General features: G+C 38.1%; 1 protein-coding gene and 1 long non-coding RNA gene across 4 annotated transcripts in view; one reads left to right on the top strand and one right to left on the bottom strand.

The window, feature by feature from the left end:
- Window positions 1-2,848, top strand: part of LOC145487082 (uncharacterized) — a 71,697-nt gene extending 68,849 nt beyond the window's left edge. For all 3 annotated transcript variants that reach the window (XM_081465800.1, XM_081465801.1, XM_081465799.1), the window contains exon 19: window positions 1,972-2,848. In XM_081465800.1, the coding sequence (XP_081321926.1) occupies window positions 1,972-2,168 (197 nt within the window). In that variant the 3' untranslated portion in view covers window positions 2,169-2,848. The remainder of the gene's footprint in view (window positions 1-1,971) is intronic.
- A 5,699-nt stretch (window positions 2,849-8,547) lies between these two features.
- LOC145487137 (uncharacterized) lies at window positions 8,548-10,894 on the bottom strand. Its single transcript, XR_014049358.1, has 2 exons — window positions 10,230-10,894; window positions 8,548-9,637 (listed from the first exon to the last, which is right to left on the bottom strand). It is a non-coding gene; the product is annotated as an uncharacterized LOC145487137 (long non-coding RNA).
- Between the last annotated feature and the right edge of the window lie 7,139 nt (window positions 10,895-18,033).

Here is an 18,033-nt window from a genome sequence, read left to right as displayed (position 1 = left end):
CAAATTTTAATCTTGAAGCCAGGTAAGAGATTTATGTGAATGTATCGGAACACCTTACGAAGGCGAGTATGTTAGTTACTCCATGGAATATTTTCAAAATTTCCTGAACTTAAAGCGGTCGTTAGTTTTGAAAACGTAGCGGGTAGACAAATTTTATTATTGTTTTAAACTAAGGGCCACTTATACTTTCTATTCATGTATTTCAGCAGTTTCAAACAGGTGCACATTTTTAAAATGTGCCTTCAAAGTAGAGCTATTTTCTGTTTTGTTCAAAACTCGATTTAACGGGTAGAAAATCTTCTTTTAACCTTTGAAGGAACAACATTGAATTCTAATTGCAACTTGGCTAAACAAACTGCTATGATATAGCTATAGTTGAAAAAAAGAATTGGGACTTTTGAGCGAATATTAATTTTTTTTAGAATGCCGGCAATATGTGCTATTTTTCGTTTCGGCAGGCACGCAAAAAATTTTTAATCAAATAAAACTAATTTTAATGATTGACTAGGTAAGGGCTTTGAAATCCCAGCCCATGAGAAAAATCGAATTTTCGAAGTAAATCAGTGGTCGGTTTTTTACAGAGACAGCCTCTTAAACCTTCAACCATTGCCAACATAACATTCAAAACAGGGTTTAACTAGAATTTTTAAAATGTTTGAACAAAATTTTTGTGGCAATAGTATTAAAATAGATTTTAAATCCCCTATTTCAACCCTGTTTTGAGCTCAAACTACGTTAAAAACAGGGTGAAAATCATTCCAATGTCATAAAATAGGTTTTAACTATACTTGAAATACATTATAAACAAGAAGCAAAATTTTGAATTTCGTACAAAATAGCACAAAAAATACTCTATAGTGACTTCAAAATACTGTTTAAATCGTCAAAATATATTCAAAACAGTTTAAATTCAGTTTTAAAATACAGCTGTTTTGGTAGGGGTAAAGCATGGCCCAAAACTGGAAGAAAAACAGACTGGCGTACTAAACAATAGAGTTCTTTGAACATACTGTATCACGCAAATTCGAGAAGAAACTGTCGCGAACTTTTGAAATTTTACGTGTGTGAACCTTGATTGCCCAGATTTTTTTTTTCTTTTCATTTCTTTATTTATTTTTATTTTATTTTATTTATTTATTTATTTATTTTTTTTTTCATACACTTTTGCACAGTACTTGTTTTGGCTCCATATCAGACATACATGTACCAAGATGCGTTTTAAGCCCGTAAAACTACGCAGTTTTTGCCGTTTTCATAGGGGCCTGAAAGGCAATTCTTCCTTCAAAATGCTTGAAAAATTGAAAACTTCCTATTGTTAGATAGAAGAAAGGTAAAGCCCTTATACCAAGTTTATCCCGTGTTCTAGTCTTATAATCGTTTCAATGCGAAAACTGTATTTTTTTGTTGTTGTTTTTTCGTATTTTTGTTTTTCGCGAATTTCTCGAAGACTTAACATTCTTAGAAAATCGGAAAAAAATATTTTCGAAAGTAGTTCCCTGAAAGCGCTTCTTAGGCAAAGTTTCAGAATTTTCAGCTTTTCGAACCTGGTCAGTCATTCTCAATATTTCCAGTCATTGACTCTTAAATTCTCTCCACAAAGAATATTTATACTAATTTTCGATAACAAACGAGACGGGGTTTCTACACTTAAGAGCAAAATCGAGAATAATCCTCCACCGCCATGTTTATGCTCCATAATATACTACACGTTTGATAGGATTACATAATTTCCAATTTGGAAGCAGAAAGCTCCAAAAATATTACAATATCAAGATATGTAACCCAATTATAATGGCATGTAGCCCCATCAAGCGTTATTTATATTGTTTGTAAAAATGTTAGTATAGTATAGCTCAGTTTGAGAAAGTCCAAGCAAGTGTGGAAGTTTGGATCTAGAATGTAATTAGTGTCTCATGTTGACCAATACAAAGCAACAACAACAAAAACAACATTAAAAAATGTGCGTTTCAGGAGGAGGTGAATGGAAACTCTTTTCAGAGAAAATGGGCTTAACTCCAGCAGAGATCCACTTCCTCGACAAGCGAGTGATAAACCCATGTGACGTCGCATTGAGCCATAGTAGACGACAAGGTTTCATAAGAAGTGTGGGTGATCTCTACGATGCTTTGGTAGAATGTGATTTTCCTGCAATGGCTGATTTGCTGTAAAGAAAGAATCGCATCCTCAATAGATCGATGAAGTTGTTTTCTACAGGAATTCCTAAAATTAGTTGGCAAACCTATATTTCAAACTCTGTTTGTCAAGATTATCAATCCATTTTCGTTTTTAATTATAAAATACAATTTTAAGCCACGGCCAAACGATCGCAACGTTTAAATGCAACATATGCCTCGCTATTGCGACGTGTTGCAACTCGTTGTTTGACCATTTTCAAACTTGAGCCAACGACACCCATTATGTCGCAACAGGGTGGTCAAACAACGTTACGATAAGTTGCGTTGAGACTTGCTATTTTGTTTTTTTTTCGATCATGCCTAATAGTTATGAGAGGTAAATAAAATCCCACGAAGCCACTTTCCATAAAATAGTAAGTAATTTGACTCGATACTCCTATATGTCGCGTTAAAATGTTGGGCGCTCGTTTGACAGGGGCTTTATGTTTTGACCCGCTAGCAGTTTTCTTCTGTGAAAATTAAATCGTAACGAGAAACCAGAGATAAACTAAGTGACTTAAGCTTTTCCAAAATATATTTTTGTCGTGTAATGAAATATTTTTTATAGTAATGGTGATTGTAGAAATTTACAAATTGCTTCCAGTCAAAGTAGATATATCATATTTTTAACCATTCTTGATTAAAATTATTAAATGCAGTTTTTGTTTTTGAAATACCAATTTTTCTAGCGTGATTGTGTTATAGTGTTCCTATAAGTGGTGTGCGATGGGCTCTCCTTAGAGCAGTGCAAGTGTCTGGGCCTCGCGCCTGTGTAAACAATATATTAGCTATTTTAGTTTACTATAAGCTATATTAATACTCGTGGAAATTCCGGCGGGATGGTGGGTGGGGGGGGGGGGGGGGTTATTTTTGTGGTCAACAGATGGAAATTCCGGGGAGGAGGGGGCGGGAGGCTTTCGTGAAATTCCCTCCGTGGTGGGGGTATGGATATTTTCTGGAACCACCATTACAGCAGCCAAGCAACATAAAATTACGAGCACGGTCTAAAGGAAATCATATACGTAGTCTAAGGTCTAGGCGTACAGACGTCTCATACACTAAGGCTATTGGGAAGCAAAGAGATATCTTTTAAAATAGCACCCCTGGAGCTCCGATAAAGACTATACTGCCTGTGACAGTTCAAATGCACGCCGTCAGGCAAAAGGACTCGACAAGAAAAGGACTGCATTTCCAAATGTCCCCACGCAAAGACCGACGGTCGATCGTCAAAAAGCGCGTCCAGCATCTTATTAAACGTGGCGGCTCTAGTGTTGAACTCTTCATGAGGCAAACCCGTGCTGCGGTGTCGCCGAGGAAGGACTGTGCACACACCGACAGCAGTAGAAGAGTCAACAGACTGCAAAATTCGGCTAAAGTCTAAAAGGTCGCCAGTTACAACCTAGAGATAGTGAGAACTGAGATCATCTGTGCCAATCTCACGAATAATAACCCTGGGGGGAGGTTGGTGAGAACACAGAAGCTAAATTCCCGGGCTAGTCGAGGAACGGTCAACCCACCGACGCCGTGGAATAACACAGTCGCAGTTCGAATTAAATTAAAATCCATAGGGCAGAGTGACGCCTCTTCACAAAAGAATCATCCGCAATAAGAACACTTGGGGGAGGAAATGCCATGATACAAAAGGGGAAATAGCAAACAACAAGTTTATGATAATTTCTCCCAATGGCGCCAAATTCTAAATCTATCGAACAGAAACAAATCTATCGAACAGAAAACCTAGATGAAAGAGAAACAACCCAAATATCCTACAACGTTTCAAACCCGAAGAACAAATAGAACCCCTGTGTCGAGAAACTAAGAAAAAACAACAGCCCTAACCTGTTAAGAGTGCCTGCCTGTAAAAATCAGACAAATTCTTAATTTCGCGGCAAGGGTCGAAAATTCGATTTCGCTCATATTCCTATGGTAGATAGGCTGGGGCATAACAAAAACTACTGGATAGTTTTTTTGGCAAAATATTCTTTTATTTCAAAGAAATATGCAAATTACCAAATTCGGTTAAAATCGTCATTTGACGCACCATTTTATTAAACAAGTTTGAGAGCCTCGCATGCAAAACCACATCATTCTTCCGTCTTTAAAACACTCAAATATTTCTGTGCAATGTTTAAATGTGTACTGGGTTGATTTTAGGGAATGCTGCGTTGTCTTCTTGGGTGCAGAATAATTAAATTTCGAATACATGTATTTCATTCACTTAAAAGTACTTCGTAAAAATAATCGATTTTCACCACGTGCGAAACCTTCAAATGGATTAAGCTTCTGGTGGTTGAGTCGCAGAAGGATGGTCTACAGATTCCTGTAAAAATTTCTTTGGGCAAATGATTGTGAGCGACGCGAGAGCTTTTCAAAGTACGTCAAAAATGCAGATATTTGACCATCCGTCGTCAAATTCCAATTTACGGGTTAGACATATTTTAGCACGCGCCACATGTCTTGAGCTATATTAAGTTGAAATAGACATAGAGCTGATAATTTCGAATATGTTCTAACCTTATTTGCTGTAAAAGGCAGGTCCAGATGCCGATTTGACGTGTTTCTGTCACCATTCGTCGCACATAAAGCAGAAGTTTGCTTTTGTTTACACAACGTCCGATGTACGTCGCCAACTGTCAACAGTAATTAATGGTCGAATACCATGAATCTATGACCCTCTTTCGACACATATAATCACCACTGCATCTAAGTCAAAAACGGCTAAGTGATTTGTAGATAGTTGCTTGCTTTGCACTACACCAAAATGTTGCGTTTCGGTTTGATCATTGTTTGATCTATTGCTGCTTGAATCCTTGCTTGCAGCGGTTCCTTATTTGTTCGTCACGCAATGCTGTCATCCCATTTTAGGGGGTAGGGGTAGGACAATTTCTATCCTAATACGTAAGGCTCCGTAAGGCTTGGAACCACAAGGAGCACACAATCTTGTTGAGTAGGAAGAGATTAAATTAAGCGATGAAAAGAATGAATAGTTAACCATTGCCCGTGTTGCCATCTTTTACTAGACCACCGCTACCTACATGCCCTGCGTAATACGGTAACGCTAAACTCGTACCTACGTCTTTTCTCGCTGTGCAATTATTAGTTTGGTTTACAAATAATACAGTGGGCTACCCTCGGGGAAATGGGAGGTGGTCGCTTAATAGGGGTTGGCCGCTTAATAGAGGTTGGTGTACCTATCGGGTTATACATTTCTTAGTAAACATGGAGTCAATTCAAGACAATCATTATAGACGTCATCCTCAGAGACCCATGGGTAGCTAGTGGGAGCGGGGAAAAGTCTAAACGGGTGAAAAAAAAGTTCGGGCGAGGAGCCGTTTAGACTTTTTCCCCGCCCCCGCTAACTGCCCCTGGGTCTCCGAGAATGACGTCTATCATGATTGCCTTGAATTTACTCCATGTTTACTAAGAAATTTAGCTAAATTTATAACCCGATAGTGGAAAATATTCAAGGTACACGAACCTCTATTAAGCGGCCAACCCCTATTAAGCGGCCACCACCCATTTCCCCGAGGGTAGCCCGCTGTATTATATGTAAACCAAAAATAATTGCACAGCGCGAAAAGACCTAGGTACGAGTTTAGCGTTACAGTATTGCTGCTTTTCAGTGTCACGCAGTTCAAAATAGATCAAAGTGCAAATCAAAACAGGTCAATAGATAACGTCCAGAATCTGTGAAATGAAAGAAGGTTAATATGCAAAGACTCTCGCCAAAATTCTGGTCACAGCAATTTTTCTTATGCGAGATACGCGGAGAAATTTTTTACCCAAATTTATAGAGATTTGTATGGAGACGCCATGCTCGTGCCAATCCGTATGGGCACCAACATGGCCGCCGGAAACCAACAGAAACATCTGTCACTGAGTTTTGCTACAAAAGCGTGAATTTATCCCTCGAGGAACTCTAAAACATTAAAATAATACCTTTTGTAAGACATGAACTGTTCAGATAGCCAAATTCCCCGAAATAAGTCACTTTCTTAATCATCATGACAGCTCTCTAGGCCGTTATGTCAATGCCGCGTCAAGCAAAAGCTTAGAAATTCAAGCGTAGTGTATCACTAAACCAAGAACCCATTCGAAGCGAAAATTTGTATGAATATTAGTTTCAGCTGCTCTTATACATCATTAAAGTAAAATCTCAGGAAGATCAATAGTTTTGTAGTTCGAATTTTAGTGACGTCATGTGAAAACCAGCTATTTCAACTTATTATAGCTCAAGACATGTGGCGCGTGCTAAAATATATGTCTAACCCGTAAATTGGAATTTGACGACGGATGGTCAAATATCTGCATTTTTGACGTACTTTGAAAAGCTCTCGCGTCGCTCACAATCATTCGCCCAAAGAAATTTTTACAGGAATCTGTAGACCATCCTTCTGCGACTCAACCACCAGAAGCTTAATCCATTTGAAGGTTTCGCACGTGGTGAAAATCGATTATTTTTACGAAGTACTTTTAAGTGAATGAAATACATGTATTCGAAATTTAATTATTCTGCACACAAAAAGACAACGCAGCATTCCCTAAAGTCAACCCAGTACACATTTAAACATTGCACAGAAATATTTGAGTGTTTTAAAGACGGAAGAATGATGTGGTTTTGCATGCGAGGCTCTCAAACTTGTTTAATAAAATGGTGCGTCAAATGACGATTTTAACCGAATTTGGTAATTTGCATATTTCTTTGAAATAAAAGAATATTTTGCCAAAAAAACTATCCAGTAGTTTTTGTCATGCCCTAGCCTATCTACCATAGGAATATGAGCGAAATCGAATTTTCGACCGTTGCCAAGTTATTTTCCATATTTACGGACAGGGACTCTTAAAATAGAGGTGGATACGATCTCTCTATGCAGTCGAGTCCAAAACCACATGGGATGGATAGACCGCCTACAAGGTTCGAAGAATGTTCCAATACGTTGCACCCGCTATCGGAAAACCCTAGCCAATTTAGCGAGTTAAGTTTAAATTCTAACTGAGGAACAGAATAAAATTTTTATTGTCTGGACAGTGATTTCTATATCTGAATTTTTTTACTACCTATTTACCGTACAAAGGAAACAAATTAAGTGGTTAAAATTAAACTAAACTGAAGATAAAAAAAAAAAAAAATAAAAAAAGTGGCGAGAAGAGCGAGAGAACTACTATGTTGAGTGATTCGGACTCTTCAATAAAGATACACTAGCTAGCCAGTAAAATTAGATTAGGTGAATAGATCATTTCCGAGTTGCCCTTTGCCTCTGTGTCAAAACGAGTCTTCGTGCGAAAACATTGTTATAAAAGTGCATTTCATCTGTAAGTTCATTTTCGTTACGGTCAAACTCATTTTCATTAGAAAAGTGATGCACGAAGACTCGTTTTAAAATAAAAGCAAAAAGCAACTCAAAAATGGCTTATTTGATGGCAAAAAACCGTAGATAAGTGATAGAGTAACAGCTAGTTCTATAGTCGTTAGTCATTTTGCAAAGGCTTTCTGGATTTAGTGCTGACAAGGTAGTCATACAATTTGGTCCTCGGAAAAAAAATCTACCAAAACATTTCTTAATATTTGTCCGGCATCTAACGCTAGGAGTCATTACTTTCTTTTCAACGGTTCAACTGCCTCCAGTTGCTCGAAATTTCTCGAAATTTTTCGAATTTTTGTCAATTGGATTCATTTTGAGACTATTGACTCAGGATATCAAAATAATGAATTTCGATATAGTAATAAACAGAAGAGAACGTGAAACGATAGCTGATTAGTATAACGTCTTTTAGGATTTTCCTCTAATGTCAGTTTGCTGCAAGTTTTATTGTGCAAAGGAAATGTGTCCCACCCGATCAGTACCAAACGCTCTTTTGATTTCACATTTTCCATAATTGTATTATATTGTCTAATGACAACAAGTATACCAACTAACTGGATAAAAGAGCAAAGCAGAATAATTATAACTCGGCAGAACGCAACTGAAGTATTCGTTAGCTTCGAACACAATTTTATTTCCAGCCTTGCATTGAATACATGGAATAGAATACGCGATAAATACACTTGCATTAAGATAGATACAGATGTGATTGCTAGTCAACTACTTTCGTCTGTTTTTTTTTTTTTCCAAAAGGCGTACAGATGATTATCAATAGGGTAACGCCATATTAACAGCGGGTGGGGGGGATATTGAAAGAGCAGGAAATGTATATATATATATATATATATATATATGCATGTATTTCCTATTTTAGGAGTGTAGTTATCACATGCCATTCATGCCAATATAATACAAAATAGCCACTGCACAATTGTCAAAATCCAACTTATATCATGACTTTCGCATAACATTAACCTGCCTCCCCTCGCCCCCCCCCCCCCCCCCCCAGCCAGGAAAAAAAAAGCACGAGACTGCAATGCACTTATGAAGGAGAACGATCTGAAAGTAATTAACTACATATTGATGGCTAGATTTTAGTATTGCCGATTTCAAGATTTAAAATGCAATGAAAAGGCTTTCCTTGTTACTAAATCGTCTCCCGAGTTGAAATAGTGTTTAAATTTGTCACAATAGAGCGGTTTTCAATTGAGTGTCGTAAAACCAAAACCAAAGTAATCGCTCTAGCCAATCACAAAGGACACAGACAATCCAGTGAACCAATCAAAACTCGAAACAAATACATGAAGCGCGAGAAAACGCGTTTGAGGTAGTCGCGATTGGTTTTGGTTTTACTTCTGATTGGATGAAAAAGTGGCGCGAGTTTTTTAAGCTAATCTTCCAGCGTAGTAAATGCAAAACCAATTACTTTTCGATACTCAATTGAAAACCGCTCTATAAACAACACACACACAAACAAGATTTAATTATGGCGGGTTTATGCGTCACCAGTTAACGTAAAGACAAGTCCTTTGACGACACTTGCACATCAGAGGTTTCTTTAAGAAGCTTGACTTCTGTTTGGATAAGCTAAAAATGACACAGATTGTTTCCCCTAGTTTAGTCACTCAGCCCTAAACGGAAATACATTCTAGGAATAAAAAAAAAGTTTCAACGAAATATGAATCTCTCGATCAGTTGATAGAGCGCATTTCAATTGGGTGTCGTAGAACCAAAATGAAAGTTATCACTCTAGCCAACCACAAAAGACACAGACAGTACAGTAAACCAATGAAAGCTCAAAGTAAATACAAGTAGCTGAAGAGAAGCGCGGGAAAACGTGTGCGAGCAAGCGTCGTGATTGGTTCTAGATTTGCTTCTGATTGGTTGAAAACCTGGTGTGAGTTTATTTAAGCAAGTCGTGTGGCATAGAAATGAAAACCCAAATACTTTTCGACACTTAATTGAAAACTGCTCTGAACAAAATGTTTTAGAAACTACTTGATATCCTTGGCCGCTTCTTTCCCAGCTCCATCTTTCGTGATACTCATTCCCTCATCGTCAATACGGTAATCTCTGTTTGCTTGGATGCCCTCCTGAGACCTTGTAGAAAAAGGGAGTTATTTTTTTAAATGCCCAATAAAGGTATTTTTGATGGATTAAAACGTGGATTGATTCCAAGAATGCAAGACTGAATTGCAAATAAACAATTCAACACTAAAATAGACCAACAAAGTCTTTTGGGCACCCCCTTTTACACGTGCAAAACAATCAAAGGCAAAAGCAACGATACCAAGAACAAAACTCTGTGATCATATTTTAGCGTTGAGTCAAAGCAGTGACAGTGACTTTGTACAAGTGTTCGCACAGTCAATTCCAACAAAGCCATCGATAATTTTAACCAAAGAAAACAGTTGCCTGTCGCTGATTGTCAAAGTACTTGATCTTGCTTTCACTAGAATTCCAACAATTCCTCTTTCTCTCGATGGCGCAAAAACAACTTACCACTAACTACCTAACTAAATAAGTAGCTAACTGACTGACTAACTGACTAAGTTGCTCATTCACTGACGCGCTGACTTCCTGACTCGCTGAATCACTGATTCGCTGACTCAGTGACTCGGTGACTCGGTGACACGGTGACTCACTGACTCACCGACAGACACTCCGACTGGCTGACTATCCAACTACTTACAGGCTTTCCAAGTCCGAGTCGGTCTTTGACCCATGGATCACTACACCAGTGATCGAAATCGAGCATAAGTCTGTCTGGATTCCTTGATGACATCTTGTTTCTTCCAGTACCTTCACCATCTTTTCATCATCATGTTCACCTTTCTCAAGAGTGGCATCTGTGGCTACACTGTTTTTCAAGGCAGACAGGATGCCAAGCGTTTCAACTTCTCCAGTTTGGTTTTGAAGAACGTTCGCGTCAGCTAATCCTCGTAATTCTTCCTGCAAATCGTTGAGAGGCACAAGCAAAGCCAGGCAGCATGAAAAGGACCAACGAGGATTTTTGCGCCATTCTTTGACGTAGCGATACAGGAATACTGCGTACTGTGCTGAAGTAAATGAGAAATCAAGGAGTTTGAAATAACATCATAAGCCATCAGTGTCGTAGATGAAAATTTTATGTAGGAAATAAACTTTTTCTTCGGATGAAACTAAAGAAAAGGGTTGCTTTGAGAATCTCGAAACACCCGTTCTCCGTGCCTTTTCACCAAGGAAGGAAAATCTGTTTCTCCACAATTTAAACATTTGCACCTAGCATAGAATACTTGCGCTTTTATTCGGAATACTACTTCATGTGTTAGTAAGGTCTGTAGAATAAGGCGGATTGAAACTGGAATAGTTAAAAACTATGACTAATATTATGCAAGGTAGAAACTCATTCTTCTATACGCAATGTAACTGTTGGGTAAGATCCGCTGTGGAGAAAATAACGGATCATAATTAGGCATATTGAAAACCTTAATCTGTTGAATGGGTTCTGGTAGCGCAAACTACCAGATCAAAGAACTGTAATTTGTTATAAGTGTACGTGCATCAATCTTAAAACCTTGAAACATAACATCTTGGATTTCAGGCATTTTTCAAAACTATATATAACATATCAACTTCGGAAATTGATTCCACAAAATCTAAATTATACAAATATGATACCTGAAAAGATGAAAGAAAAAAATACCTGTAAATATTTTGGAGTAAAATCTTTGTGAAATCCCAAAGCAGAAATTTAAGCTTTAAATGACTTTAAATCTTGGTGAAACAACCTTAAAAACGCTGATGTCTGATACCGAATTCTACTATTCATCACTAAACATCCTCCATAGCCCAACCCCGCTTTGAACAACTGAAGTGAACGTACGGTCGTCCTGCAAAGCTGCGGTTCGACTCCAATATTACTATAATCTTACCTACAAGTAGAACAATAACCAAGGCATTTGCTCCAAATATCAAAATCTTGAATGAAACCGCGTCCATGCTCGCGTCGATCGAGGCGGGTATGTTTTCCGCGGGTATTCTACTCGTGGCTCCAACACCAAGGTTGACAACAGTAACGGCAAGAGATGTCGCCATTAATCTGTTCTCGGTCAAATCTCGTATGGGTTTGATCCCCGAGAAGAGCATTCCGTGCATCCCAGCAATGAGCCATGCCAAACCAATGTAGGACCTGCTCTCTTCTCCTACAAGAATCAGCCCAGATGTAAGGATTACTTTACGAGACGTTTCAACCAATTCCCAATACCAAGAGCGATGTTCGTAGTTTTCAAAGAGAAAACGAAATCCTGAGATAGTTTCCATTCCAGAGCCCAGATCCTGAAGCCCGTCGACGTCCATAGTAGCTATCAATACTCTTTGCTTCCTCCAAAGAACAATGAATGAGGAGACCGGGAGGGCGATGATATAGGCAGCAGAGATATATGCCATAATAAGCCAATGATTGTAGTTTGTACCTTGGCATTTTATGCTGTAATCCGCTCTCATGTACTCGAGACACCTTTCTTCTTGGTCATCACGGCAAAGTTTCTGGCACGCTATTGGTAAGACCCTGGCTGTCTGGGAACACGTACTGAGGTATGTCACGTACAAGAAGAAGAACACATTTCTGAACACGAGCTCTTTTGTTTCTGAGATTTTTCTTGTCTTACCATCGTTCTGTGGGTTTCTATTCGTAACATTATTGCTTTACGCACTCCGTAAATGACAGCGGAAACACAGATGACGGCAGCATTTATTGCCATAATGGCAAGCAAACTTCCAAAGGCATTCACTTGAAACCGGGTGAAAGGGCAGCCCATGGGAGCAATCTGAAGTATATCCATCTGGAGTATTTCTGAATATTTGGCGATTACTTGCAGAGAGCCTGGCCACTTTATGTACGAAAAAGCTTGAAGTAAACCATGAGTGACCTGATAGAAGCCAATGACGATTTTAAGCTTGGAAAATAGCATGTCTAGAATGGGATATTTTTCCCGGTTCCTTTTCTTTCTCTTGCTTGTCCACAATAAAACTACAGTGATTATAATAGCAATAACTGCAATGATCGACAACTGTCCTACCATCCATTTCTTTGAAGGACATTGTACACACGTTTGTAACTGCTTATAGTATCCTGAGCTGCACACGTGACAGAGTGGACCTTCGTAACCATTTTCACACAGGGAATCCAAACCACCCTTACACGACTACTCTCTTGGACACCTGTAAGGCGTTGGAATCGGAAATAAGTATTTAACGCTGGAAGCATCTAATGCTGGTGAGAATGCCAGTAGATTCGTAAGGAAATGTCTGTAGCGATCTTTTTGTGTCCAGTTCCGCCATTCCCACCAATAGCCAGAATTCAAAGAAGCGTAGTCATTTCTGCATGTCAGTCTTCCTACGCATTTGCGACATTTCTCAAACATATGGGTTCCATAAAAACCTTTCAAACATTTGCAAGCACGATGCTCAGCGAAGAAATCAGTTTCTGTTCCTGTTGAGAATTGAAAAGAGTTGCAGAAGGTTCTTTTAAGGAAATTTCGGCTACAGTAGCTTCATTATAACTCAGCGTGTTCTAATTGTTAGAACATAGACATGTGCGCCAATTATATGGAGTGCGCTAGTTCACTTTCATTTTTCTACTGCATGTAATCAAGTTAAGTCTAAAGGAACGAGACCTTTCCTTAAAAACAGTCCATAACCCGTTTGTTTTCTATTATTTGTAATCTGGTAATCCCATATCTCCTTCTCCTATTTATAAATATCTTTAAACTGATCTTCAGTGTCACTGAGCACATTTCATTTTGGCTATTTACTGTTATATGATCTGATCTGCATCCACTGTAGACATGATGAATCGTGACTTGAAGATGCTTTTCTTTTGTCACGCAGTTTCCGCCTTCTGGGAAAAGTTGGCATATGTTTAGGCCCTTAATGTTTAATAAGCACCATTTGAAAATTGACTAGGTCGCTGGGTCAATTTTTTGCACTTGGAAGTGAGAATATATTAAGCATGATGATTTCGATTCATGGCTCCGATTATATAAAGACGAAATTTGTCTACCACGTCAGGATGTGTTGCTAAGTCAAGTTCAACTGCCGTGAAGTAATAGCGTTATTAATATTAACGAGCAGTTGATGAAAATTTGAGTTGACCCCTTGTTAAAATGCCAGAATACCTAAAAGAGGGATAGCGCAGATCATCCTATCCAGGTTGTAGGGTTAAAGATCACAGTCCAAAACAGTAGAGAACGAAAGAATGCCCCTTTTGAGAAATTTCAGTGATACATTTGGAAATATTGGCCGGCAAAGGATAATTATCGTTAATTCAAGACTCACGGATGGTATATTAGGTAATAATTAGGAAAATGCTTTGCAGAATCAAATTAAGCACTTGCTTTGGCACAGATATTTCAGTTGTTACCTTCTGGACAGGACTTGCAATCTTGTTTTGATGTTCCTGGCGTTTTGTCAAACTGAACAAAAGATCCATTAGGACATTTCTTGCAGCCTTCTCCAACGTAACCGACATCATCAGAGTAAAATCCTCCTGCAAAGTGAGTTTTGTTCTCAGTATAATTAAACACTGTAACAAAGCCTGCGTTCAACGACAATTCATACATGGATACTTGTTCTGGGTATTCTACAAGGGAGATACATTTGAATTATTTTAAGTGGTCGAACAGACTAAGGTCGAAGAACAAGACCTGTTTTACTATTATTAATAATTATCTATTATTATTACTGATGATATATCAACGCCTATGGGATGTTCACTAGGACACCAAAAATAAGTCTGACTTTTGGTTTGGAGAGAAAACAATAACGGCCATAAAACTAATCATTCCATACAACCATTTTGCAAGAAAATAAACGACTCACTCGCTCTGAACAAAATACAAGAACGTTAACATGGTTTTGAGTTCCTGGACTGGCGCGAACAACTTCACAAGAAACACTGTACATTCAAACGTCAGCCGCAACAACAAAAAAAGCAATGACGTCACCTGTGACCTATTGCTCTGCTAAAACGCGCGATAGCGTCGCGCACAACTGCTAATGATAGATTACATCACCGAAGATCCCCTACATGACTCAGACAAGAATCACGATTCAAGATTTTGACGTCATCAATGATCTATTACTTAACAGATGCAAAAAAAGAAGAAAATATATGTATAAAAAAATAACTAGACAGATGCACCGCAACATTGAATCTATTTGTTTAAAAATAGTTAGTGGAGCCTTCGGTCTCATTAACTTTCATCTCAAACCTTGAGCTCATAGTCTGATTATTTAAATCGCTGATAGAACTAGCGAGTGACCCCGATCCTTACAAAATCCCATGATCTCCTGTTGCAAGAGATGAAAACCAGCCGTACGCAAGACTGCATAACTTACCTGCGGGACATTGGGTGCATCCGTCAGTTCCCCTTATGAAGGGATTGGAAAATGTGCCCAGGGGACAAGGCAATAATTTACAGGCGTTGGGAGAGACATCTATCCTTCTGAATCCCGAGGCCAGCGAGCAGAAATGAGGTACGACTGTCATCGGAATAGGGGTCTTGAACGCGAATGGCTTCTCTGTCAGAACTGACAGGATTCCTAAGAGATGATAACTTGCTAGCTTACAAAAGCAATAACACTAACTCTTATTGTTTATTTTTCATGTTTTAATAATAAAAAAAAGTGAGGCAAAACATAACTACGCGATATTTATTTTTTAAAACGTTCCCTTCCATTTTGGAGAATACAGAAGATGATCTAGAATTCGAAACAAGAAGAAAAAAAATACTCCAACTGCGAACTTTAATTGCTACAAACAAACCCTAAACACTTTGTCGACATTCTTCACTGACCCTTAAAGCTACTTTTTAGATGGAAATATATTGACTGACAATTTACGGTGGATGTGTATCCCATTCTCTTCGGTTCCAGTAGGTTAAACGTTCAGCTCCGCTTTTAGATTCCGAGTTGCTTTATTTAGGCAGGCCTCACCTTTGATGCATCCTGGCAGTTGGATGCTTAGCGATTGCTTACGGACAGCCATACCAAAACCCTACGGCTAAGGAGCGGCGAGAAAGTCTTCGGAAAAAAAGTGACTCTTGTTTTAAGTCGAGCTTATATAACCGATATAGTAAGGGTTCTTGGTAATAGAAGCTTACAGAGTACATGGGAAAACATAATGAAATCTACTGACAGATGTATCGTGACTTGATTTGACTGATGTGAAAAATAGATCACTTTTGCAATTGTTGTACTTTTTATCTCGTTTTTATCGCGTCAGATCGATGCTTCTCCCTATAATAGCGAAAATGTACGGGCTGCCATATCAGCAACGTACGCCTAAAAACGGCGAGAAAGTTCTACGAAATAAACGTGACTCCTGTTTTAGCACTCGAGATTGATCGATATTTAAGGTAATGAATAATGCCACTTACAGAGTTCATGGGAAAACAAAATAACATCTACTGACAGATGTATTGTGACTTGAGTTGACTGAGTTGATCGGTAAATCACTTTTGCAATCGTTCTGTTTTTTATCATTCTGAAAGAACAATAGAATATCAGTATCTGCTCAGGAGCGCTATATTTGAGCTTAACTTCTATAAACTTCTTTTATATTAAAAAAAAAGAATACGTCACATTTGAGAATCTTGGACTCTGTGGCCAATGAAGGAATCTAAGCTCAATATCTTCAGGTTCGTCCGGAGCAAATATCTGTCACAAAGTTATCACATACATAAGATTTAATACGGGTCCATTTTTTTTTTTTTTTTAAATTTTGTTTTACCTTGGAATAGATGTTTGAAAAGATAAGCTTTGATTAAGGTCAACGTCCAAGCTTGTCCTACAACCCAGTTTAGTGACATATGAACAGAATGCAAAACGTATTTCCTTAGCAACGGTAACACCACCTGGTGTCAAACTGAATATATCATGTGACAATCGAAAATCAAAGGTATCTTTAAAACCACGATAAACGACCACACCTCATTAACGAGATGCGTACGTTTCTTTGGGATGATCTGGATCAGGATCAATGGTCTAAGATCACACGGATCAGGATACATCAAAGGTCCCGATGAATTCGTTAACTCCTTATTTATTTTGTTTGTTTGTTTGTTTTAATTTTTTCAAGGCGTTTATGTTAAGTAAACCTGTATGTTCAGTAAATTGTAGTCATTTGAAACCTTAACTAATGCAGAAAAAACGATCCAATGGTTTAACAGTGTCTTACATTGAGATGGAGCCTTCAAGTCTTCAAGATTTTAAGCTACAGAATTGAGAGAATAATTTACCGTTGTAATTTTGTACATTTCAAATGCACAAGTCGTTTTGCTTGGTGCAAGTTCTTACAGAGTATTCAAACAAAGGTGCTTTGAAGTATAACTGACCAGTTTATTAAGATGCGCGCTAGATTTTGAGAAAATTGCTTGATTTTAAGACAACAGTTAAAATGAAAGCTATGGTCATTTGTCATTAATATGTGGCGGTATTTATACCTAACCTTAACTATAAGTTAGCGTTTCAGTCATACCAGGCGAGTTTCGTCAAGCCACGGTTCGTATTTTGGAGACCAAACGAGTCCGCATGTCACCGTAGACCCAAAATTGTTCATAAAACCGGCAATATCAGAACCTTCAATTGATATCGTGGGATATCAGGACAGTTGACGATGCTCTTGTACGGCTATTTGTGAATTTCAGCATGTCAGACACAAATAGAAGGTTGTCTTTGTCTTAATTTTTACTTTTAAAAGTCCCATCTGAGACGGCAAAGAAATTAGCTTGAACATTCTAACTTACATTTCCAATCCGTCTTTGAGATTGACCCATCTGAATGCTTGTTTTTCGATTGTCGTTAGAGGATTATCCGAGAACATTCTTGAATGATAAAAGCAAAGAAAAAAAAAATTACGTTTATGCAGCGTGATATTAAAATGCTCAAATATCCAACCGCCAATATCTGTTAATTTTCCTACCCTATGACAACTTTAAGCCGGTTTGTAAAATCACCAGCACTTGCCCTAAACATTATTTTAATCAGAAACTTTTTTAACAGCAAATTCCCACAAAAATCAAACAAAATGAAATTTCTTCGGCAAGGCTAGAAAATTCAAATTCACCCGTCTTTTGCATATAGCTAGCCCCTAGCGAGAGTGGAAACAAGCTGTAGTTTTTTTTCTCTAAATAGCTTTGTCTTTCCGAGAAATACGACATTTTCGATTCAACCTTCAGACTCAATTCAATTTCATGCAATTTAGCGAGTCCCAACTGGGATGAAAATCGGCTGAGAATCGACCATTTTCATTCGATTGGCATTTCGCAACTATTAAGCGCAGAAAAGTTGTGATACAAACAGCTTATTGCAGAACTATTCCTTGTCTAAAAGAGGACAATGTTAAGAATATTGGATTAATCTAATTATTTGACGGTAAACAAAACCAGAGTGTTCTCCAAAATCGAGTTAAACAGTCGGTGAAAAGAACTGTAATTTTGACCATGTGCCATGTC

This window comes from Orbicella franksi, chromosome 5 (genome assembly GCF_964199315.1).
Source record: "Orbicella franksi chromosome 5, jaOrbFran1.1, whole genome shotgun sequence".
In the NCBI taxonomy this organism is placed as follows: Eukaryota; Metazoa; Cnidaria; class Anthozoa; order Scleractinia; family Merulinidae; genus Orbicella; species Orbicella franksi.
Note: the sequence above shows the minus strand (reverse complement) of the source record. Positions and strands in the feature narration are given on the sequence as shown.